The 8,996-nt window shown below is 41.9% G+C and overlaps 1 protein-coding gene across 2 annotated transcripts; it reads left to right on the top strand.

The window, feature by feature from the left end:
* The first annotated feature begins 4,127 nt into the window (after positions 1–4,127).
* Positions 4,128–8,642, top strand: nudt17 (nudix (nucleoside diphosphate linked moiety X)-type motif 17). Of its 2 annotated transcripts, none has more exons than XM_076280353.1 (8): positions 4,128–4,506; positions 4,659–4,709; positions 4,899–5,082; positions 5,166–5,191; positions 5,324–5,416; positions 5,531–5,629; positions 6,912–7,048; positions 8,184–8,642. In XM_076280353.1, exons 1-8 carry the CDS (start codon positions 4,432–4,434, stop codon positions 8,344–8,346), a joined length of 828 nt encoding a protein of 275 aa, XP_076136468.1. In that variant the 5' UTR covers positions 4,128–4,431; the 3' UTR covers positions 8,347–8,642. The 2 variants fall into 2 exon arrangements, with proteins under 2 accessions (XP_076136468.1, XP_076136466.1); XM_076280351.1 differs by having other exon boundaries at positions 4,130–4,506; positions 4,659–4,781.
* The last annotated feature ends 354 nt before the right edge of the window (positions 8,643–8,996 follow it).

Here is an 8,996-nt window from a genome sequence, read left to right as displayed (position 1 = left end):
ACGGGGATGCTGATGCCCCGAGAGCTGAACAGCCAGAACATCTGCCGGAGACAGCCTGAGGAGCACGGACAAAGGCCTAGTGCTATTGCGGAGGGTGATGAAAGTACAGCGGAGCAGACTCCACTACCGCTAGTAGAAGAGCCAGCTGTTGGGGAGCCAGTGGAGTGCCCTCGTCATTCATGTAGGACAAGGAAGGCCACTGACAAACTTGATTTTTTGTAGTTAGAGTGGCCAGAACTGTTGGGGCAGAATAAACCCCAGTCTGAGTCCATCAGAGCTGGGGCAGTCTACCCCCACTCTGAGTTAGCATTGATTTATGTCATGTTATTTGTTTGATGTTAAGGGTCTGTTATTTCAGATGAGGCTGTAACTTATCTAAGGGTGGAGGGATGTTGTATCCTGCATTTATGGAGCCACCACTAGGGTGCAGTAGTATGAAGTTACATGCAGGAGTTCACTGAGACACATGTAGTTTTGGGGAGGAGAATAAAAAGAGACATGTGGACCAGAGCCCGTTTACGGAGAACCGGATCACTCCCTATTAACTCCATTGTACCTGCAATCTGCTGCAGTTTTGCTAGGGGCAATCACGAATAAGTGCAAAAACAATGGGGGTCTATGGAGCTAGACGGCTAAATGTGTCTCTTTCACCTGGTTGTCGTTGAAAAATCGAAGATTGGATTGTGGTTTCTGCAAGATCAATATGGATTATAGGTCAAAAGTTGAATGAATGAGTACTTACATCCTTTCAATTTCTTACAGGTTGGGTCGTTGTTACCCACAACACACTAGCTTTCTGCTAATGAATGACGTCATTGACGCATTTGAAAGGCTTTTTAGAACAAATCAGTGACTCAAAAAATATAATACTCAGCGGTGTGTATTTTCTCTGCCCCCTCTTTTGCATGCAACATTCAAATTTCTGGGCAAAAAATTATATCCCGAGAAAAGTGGATTTGAGGGGTACAGCTCCATAGACCTCCATTCAGTCTGCACTTATTCGTGAGCGCCCTCATGCAGAACAGGAACTGCAACCAGTTTCCCGAGAGTGGCGGTTCTCCCCTTATTAGACATTCTCTGTGTGGACAGGTGCTGTTGCTGAGTTTCTGTATAGTTACCCCAGTTAGAGAAATATAATACAGGGGTAGTGTATTTCTTAGGACTTGAAATGATACGAAATACATGAACATGGCCAAAATCGTATTGATGTGAAATATGTGTATGGGAAATAGCCTATGGTACACATGAGATCTAATTTTGAATTTCCCTTACCACTGACGAATGGCCATTATGCTCCATGGTAGGCCAGTTTTATAAAGGAGGCAAGACTTTTTCAGTTACCTGGGAAAGAAGAGACATTTGTGCTGTACCTTTTTAACCAGACTGGAAATGTTTAGGGACTAGGAGCTCCGCCGAGATATGGACGCCAAGGAATTAGAGAAAGATTGTAAAATTGTTTTCGTCTTTTTTTTTTTTTATCTCCGAGACCATTATGCCCGTACGAAAAAGAACTATAGCAATACTATACGTTTTCTACATTGATGTATAGGCCTAATACTTCTATGATATTCTGTAGCCTACCTTTATAATTAATACCCTTGCCCTATTCCTACAGGGTCTTATAGTAGGCCTACTATGGTGTGTCCAAAATAGGCAACTTTGTAATATCTATCGCGGAAATTTAACTAGCCTACACAACCAGCTCCGCCTAGATTCTCTTGGCAGTGCTGAGGTTACGTTGCTTTTGTCGCAGCCAATGAGATTTCTTTACACTTCTGACATAACCAGGAAGGTTTTCCCCCGATGTTGACACTTGACATATTACTCTGTATGGACAGCCACTCAAACAAGTTGAGGTAGTGAGGTTCTTAGGGGTTTGGATGGACTGTAAGCTGACTTTCAGAGACCATATTCAGAGAATTGTTGTTAAGTGTAAAAAGGCAGTAAATATACTCAGGTGCCTAGTGGGGAGCGACTGGGGTGCCACGATGATGTCGTTAAAAATGTATATATTGCACTTTCTACTTTCTACTCTACTTTGGATTATGCGTGCATTGCGTATAGATCAGCGGCAAAGACACATTTGATGTAATTCAAGCACAGGCCTTACGCGTGTGCAGTGGGGCATTTAGGACCTCATCAGTCCCCGCTCTCCAGGTAGAATCAGGGGAAATGCCCTTGGTTTTGAGGTGTCAGCAGTTGGCCATGGTGTACTGGACGAACTTGCAAGGCCATAAAGAGGATCACCCTACTAAGCATATTCTGACTCAGTGTTGGGAACACGGCAAAGCAAACTTTAATAGTTTTGGGTGGATTGGGAATAGCCAAGCTGGAAAACTTGGACTAACTAAGTTGTCTCATAGTTCTGTGGTTCCACTGCCACCTACCCCTCCCTGGTTTTTTGTTATGCCCACAGTGGATATTGTTTTAGTCAAAATGCGTGATGAGGTTGAGGAGGAAAGGGATGTGAAACATCTCACTAATGTGCATATACGCACCGAATATCCTGACGGGGTTCAAATTTTTACAGATGGTTCTAAAGACCCTGCTACAGAAGACTGCAGCTGCAGTGTTTATCCCAAAGTATAAGAAAGAAATTCAAAAGAGACTCTCTGACCACCTTGCAGTTTATTCAGTAGAGCTATTTGCAATCTGCCTTGCACTAGAATTGATTGAAGAGGTTAAGACCCGGTGTAATGTTATTTGCTCTGATTCATTGTCAGCATTGACGAGTATTCTGCACAGCAAGTCAGTGTGCAGACCTGACCTACTGTATGATGTTCTTCAAAGTCTGCATCAGCAAGATATTTTAGTTAATTTAGTATGGATTCCATCTCATGCAGGTATTGAAAGGAATGAGGTTGTAGACCAGCTTGCTAAAGATGCTTTAAATTCTGAGATTCAGATTAACATTCCACTCAGTAAAGCAGAAGTTAAGCATATCATAGTAACTAAAATGATAGGCGAATGGCAGGGGCAGTGGGACAGGGAGAGTAAGGGTAGCTTCCTTCGCACTATACAAAAACAGGTGCCCACCAGAAGACAGTGCAGCTGGAGCCGAAAAGAAGAGCAAATAATAACAAGGCTTAGGATAGGCCACCATCATCTTCATGTTATTGGCAAACATGCCACGGGCCATTGTGATAACTGCAGGGAAATGGAGACAGTTTAACATGTTTTATTAGTTTGCCCAGCATACAGCATAGAAAGAGGTATATTACAGGCTCTCTCTTGAGGGTTTACTCTCCTTCTCTATGCCGTCTGCCTGGAGATCTGTATTTAAGTTTCTCAAGAACACAGGACTTTTTGTTAGGATTTAGTTAATGCTACTCACATAGAGTATTATTTATTTTTTATTTTTTCCTTTATTTTTCTCAATTATTATCATTCCTTTTCTTTGTCACTCCTCCGTTGAAACTCCATACCCGTAGTTATGTAAATGTCCAGTTGGTGGCGGTAAATGCAACCATGTGTATGCCAACCGCCAATAAACCCAAAAGAAGAAGAAGAAGAATGAACGTGCTGGTCTATGGTGCTGATACGTTAGCAAAAAAAAGCCTTAGAGAGACCAGAGCCTGAGATAACTCTCCACTTGGGAAGAGGGGAAATGAAAGTGCTGGTACAGAGAGCAATGGTGAAACAGTGGTAGGTCATGTGGCAAAGAGAAAATAAAGGAAGGCATCTATATAACATTCAAAGGAAGGTGGGGAGAGAGGCTAAGGTGGGTGGCAACAGGAGAGATGAGGTTGTCATGGCCAGAATGAGAATAGGCCACACACTGTTAAACAGCACTCAATTCAGGACTGGGAGAAGGGCATCAGGGAGGGAAGTGTACTTGGTGTTCATGTGAAGATGAAACCATTCAACACGTATTATTTGAATGTCCAAAGTACCATTCTGAAAGGGTCCAGTGGAAAACAGAGTTGCAGAGAGTTGGTTTAATCAGACTACAGTACTGGGAATGGAGGGTGATATTAGGAAGTTAACATTGAGTTATCTTAAAAACTCAGGGCTCTATGCCCGAATTTAAGCCCTAAATAGCAGAATCTCCTTGTACCAGTAGGTGGCGGTATGCGACGTTGAAGCGTAACCCGCCAATAAACCCAAAGAAGAAGAAGAAGAAGAAGAAGATGTTGACACCATAGACTGTATAGTTCTATACAGTCTATGGTTGACACTTGTCAACTCAATTCGTGAACGAACGTGAGCAGCAGAAACTGTGTGTGACATGCGGCATGCCCCGTTATTGCTTTATGATATAAATTAATTTCCCCACAGTAGGTGCAGTATTTTCCAACAGTGACCTACGTAGCCTACAGACTAGATACCCCTGCAAAGCCGAGATGTGTGAGTGCAGGTCTAGTTAGCTTTGGCTAACTACTTAGCAAATTACTTTTGTCTAGGTAATGTTGTTGCAGTGTATGTGTCCTCATGGAAAAGGTTCGGAGAATCTTAGTTCACCTGTCTAGGGATAAGGGTGTGCCGCAGTGCGCCAGCTTCGTGCAGGTTAGTTTGTTTTCATTATCAGCTGCCAGTGACAAAGACATGTGTAGACGTATTATAGCCTAGTTTTGCAAGTGTCACACATGATGGTGTTACTGTTACAAGTAGGCCTATCACACATGCTAATGCGGTCACTGTCATTTTGTTTCTATCAGAGCATCACCGGGCACTTTGCGCGCAACTGTCTTGACGATGACCATGTGAAAGTGAGCTGCTCTCTTGAGAATAATCGCTTTGTTTTATATGATTCTGAAAACGGAAGCTTGACGCAACTTAGGGTAATGTTTGGGTATTTGAATTAATACTATATTTTTGTATACTATGGGCTGAGGTAGCCTACAATGGAAATTGGAGATGAATCTGAGCAATTGTGATTTGTGAATGTTATACTACAGAGGGCGCAATTCTGTCCATTCAAATATCTGACAGAAACTGAGGCAGCTTCTCTCCCAGATGAAATATCAAACCGTGGAGTGGACGTTGGTGTCGCCATCCTCTTACAGTCATCAAATCAAAAGGTGCTACTGACCCGACGGGCTGCCAGTCTCAGGATTTTCCCAAACGTCTGGGTTCCACCCGGTATAAATGACACTGGCTTAATATAGATTTGTTAATGGCCTATAGAATCACTGCAGAGTTCTTATCACATACTTTTGTTTCAGGTGGTCACGTTGAACTAGATGAAACGGTAGGCTGGGTTACATTTTTATCATTGTCTTTCATGCAAAATAAAAATGTTGGAAACATAGTCTTTGTAAAATGTTATCAAAGGAAAACAAACAATATATTAGGCAGGCTTGCATTTTTGATTTCTTGCTAGTTACTGGATGCTGGACTGAGAGAGTTGAAAGAAGAGACCGGACTAGAGCTGGATCCTAATGATGTTGCATCCCAGTTGCTTGGCCTGTGGGAGGTAAATTCTGTATCTGTGTAGTGTATTTTTCTAACTTATAATAACTTGTGCTAATCAGATAGCAGATAGAAACCTGCTTTCACTTTGTTTAATCATGTTATGGTATTTCCACAGTCGGTATACCCACCCATGTTGTCAAGAGGACCTCCCAAGAGGCATCACATAGTCACCTACATGCTTCTGCATTGCTCACTCTCTCACCTGCAGCTTCAGGTAGGTGTGGTGGTGCCCATGGAGCAGTTCCTTTTTGATTTCCATGGAGTATAACCAGCAGTAAAATGAAACCTTGGTTCATTAATTAAAGGTGCTCTAAAGCGATGCTATGCGTTTTTTAGGCTAATACATTTGTTGTCACTTACAGCAAACATCACCTCACCATCTGCTAGCTGCTTGTGTCATGAATACACAAAAATGTGATCTCTGTGGACAGCCCAGGCTCTAAAAACGGCAACAAAAACAACCTGGGCAAACCTAGCCCATAAAAACATAACAAACTGTTCCAGCAAATCACAGACGAGATGCTTGTTTAGGAGAGTTTCAATTGCACGGGAGGGAGGTGGAAGAAGTAGTGAGCTAGCTCTCTGTTTTGTTTCAATGTCAACAGAAGTGACGTTACCCAGCATCGTTTAGAGCACCTTTAAAGGTTGAAAGTACTGCAGACAGATCTATCTAGTCATTAGAGGTTTTAAATGCAGTTGTTTATTCATTTTCAAAGGAAATATGGGAAGTATGTCACAGTCATTTACTATTGACACCATAAGCACAGCCACTGGTTGTGTACAAAAGCGCCTAAATTGTGCTCCTATGTCTATCTTCATACATAGTCTGCCTCATACCGGATAAGAGACAGTGTTCCTTAGATTTTGCAGATTTGGAAATCAATTCCAATGCAGGAGTCTCCAGACGGATCTGCCAGAACAAATTCAGTGCACTCTCCAGTGTGTCTGATTCCCAGGCTAGTTGTTTACTGTCACACATGCCAGAATCAGAAGCAATGTTCAGTGCAATCAGTGGATGAATGATGAATGACTTTGGCATTGCAAGAGCTCTAATGATAATCCACCTAGTTGGCTGCTTGCTTGGTGAATTTGGAATAGCACATAACCTTCAGAGAAGTGCAGAGCAAATGTAGAATTGTAGTATTTGTCCTTGTACCCCCCCCCCCCCCTCCCCAAACTATGTTTATTGTTTACAAACATGTTTGAGGTCATGATGAAAATACATATTTCAAACACTGTAAGACTGTGTAAAAACAAATGAATTCTATGTTCTGTGGGTATTAACCACTTTGCTTAACTGCTCAAAGTAGGTTGAATTTTGTACCCATGTAATGACTATTTTACTGTAATGGTCCTCCACCAAACAATGAAACATAGTAGTGTGTGTTTTAGGTACCATTTATATAATACTGAATCCCCATTTAAATGATACAATCTTGAATAGCAAGTGAGTGGCTCAGTCAAGCTCCCTGGAATGCCTTTCACTTGATCCCCAGGAATCCCTGAAGCCAGAGCCAGCAGAAGTGAGTGGTTGCCTATGGGTGGATGCCAACCTGGTCAAAGCCATAGTAGCAGCAGTGGATGGTGAAGAGGACCCTGGCCCTATGCCCACTAACACGCCCCAGTCTGTTAGGTACTGTTGACCATATTTAATACACTCATGTAGAATTGTGGTTTTCATGTTAAGTCAATAAAACTCATCACAGATGCCAGATACTGAACGTACAGCGGCCTCCACATTTATTGACACTCCTGGTTAAAGTATAATTCCAGCAAAAATTGACCCAAGGGCGTTTTTCTGTATTAAAACACATCAAATAAGCCGTGGAGACATTATTTTTTTCTTGATCAATCACTACAGAGCTTGCTCTGGTATACGCTATAGCGCCAAATCGCAAACAGTCGATTAGCTAAGGGCCGCGAGAAAAACGCTTCCCAAATAGCATAAAACGAAGCACCAACAACGTAGTTAACGACCCTGAGCAAGCTACTGACGAGGTTTGATGCTGATATTACTTATTAAAAAAATGCTATTTGGGAAACGTTTCACTCATGGCCCTTAGCTAATCCACTGTTAGCTATTTGGGGCTTTAGCATATACCGGAGTAAGCTCTGTAGTGGTTGATCAACGAAAAATACGGTCTCCACGGCTTATTTGATGTGTTTTAAAGAGGCCCTATGCAACAATTTTAGCAAAAATGACCTTAATTATGCAGGTTGAGAGTCGTTCTGATGGTTCTACAACACTTTTTGGGTCGTTTGGTGGGTGCTTCGTCTCCCCCTAGTGCTTCTCCGCCGAAAAACCGAATATGCAACTTTCTGGTCGCGGTCCGAACACATCCGGATGTAACTCAGCGGAAATACTCGAAAATGTAGTCATATTGTAGTTTCTAAGAAGACTGCAAAACGGACTCCGACTTGACTTTGTTGCTGTTGAAATTGTAAGTAGCCTACCCTTGGGTGAACTTGCTACCGAAGCTGCAGGAGGAGCTATGTCGTGAAAAATACGAGCCCAAATCAGGCGAAAACCCAAAAACAGCGAAGGAATAACCAGACCTGCATAGGGCTTCTTTAATGCAGTAAAACACCCTTGGGTCAATTTTAGCTGGAATTACACTTTAAGATGAGTAAAAAGAGGTATGAAAAATCTGTGTATTTATTTATTTATTTTTAGGTTCACAATAAAAACAATCCCAAATCCCAAAGTTAATGTCTTACAAAACACCATAAAACATTTTTTCTTGTGTGTGTTTGTGTTGATTGTCTAGTGTCATGGAGGTCTCCCCCATGGGTGAACTGAGTGAGTCTGCCATGCCTGTGTCTGTTCTCTGCAACCGAGCACCAGCCCATGGCGAGGACGTCGAGCGTGTCAGCACTGGCACAAAGTATGCCTTAGAGCTGTGGCTGAAGACTTTACAGTCGCAGGGTTGAACAACACTGAGAAGAGGTGCTGATGCATCTCCTCTTAAAACGTCAGTCAGGTAGAAGTGTTTTGAAATGCCAGGGATGATTTTTGTGAATACAGAATCAATGTGTTCAGGAGTGTTTTCTCTGATGAGAGATGGAAAAAACATGCTGCCTTTGATATGCCACAAACAAAAGACATATCTCGATTATTCTCAGAAAATCCTTGTCTTTTCTGGCCACATGGTGGCAGCATCAACATAGTTACCAAGCTGTCTACAACACCTCCATACTCATAAAAATAAAGACCTCAACATTAAAAACATGGCTTGGCGTGATCATGGTTTAAATAGTCTCAGTGTTTATTTGATGTTCAAAGAAGTGTCAGCCCCATTTTGTATTGAATGTGGTTTGTTACTCAGTTAATCCCCGAGTTTGAGTTAGTAATAGGTAATTACAGTACATCTATGTAATGGTGGTAAGTGGTTCCTCATTGGTGGAATGAGTTGCCCAGTGCACTGTGTTCCTGCGATAATTTTGGGTCTTTCAAGAGGGGTCTTAAGTGGTATTTGTTTATTTTCATTATTGATCATTGATATTGCTATTTTCATTATTGATCATTGATATTATTATTAATGTTTTAACTATTGTATTGTTTTATTTGGTAAGTCACTGCT

This window comes from Alosa pseudoharengus, unplaced genomic scaffold (assembly GCF_046254945.1).
Source record: "Alosa pseudoharengus isolate Yale_2024_CS ecotype anadromous, Long Island Sound unplaced genomic scaffold, YU_APseudo_1.1 YU_APseudo_1.1_scf_12, whole genome shotgun sequence".
Lineage (NCBI taxonomy): Eukaryota > Metazoa > Chordata > Actinopteri > Clupeiformes > Clupeidae > Alosa > Alosa pseudoharengus.
Note: the sequence above shows the minus strand (reverse complement) of the source record. Positions and strands in the feature narration are given on the sequence as shown.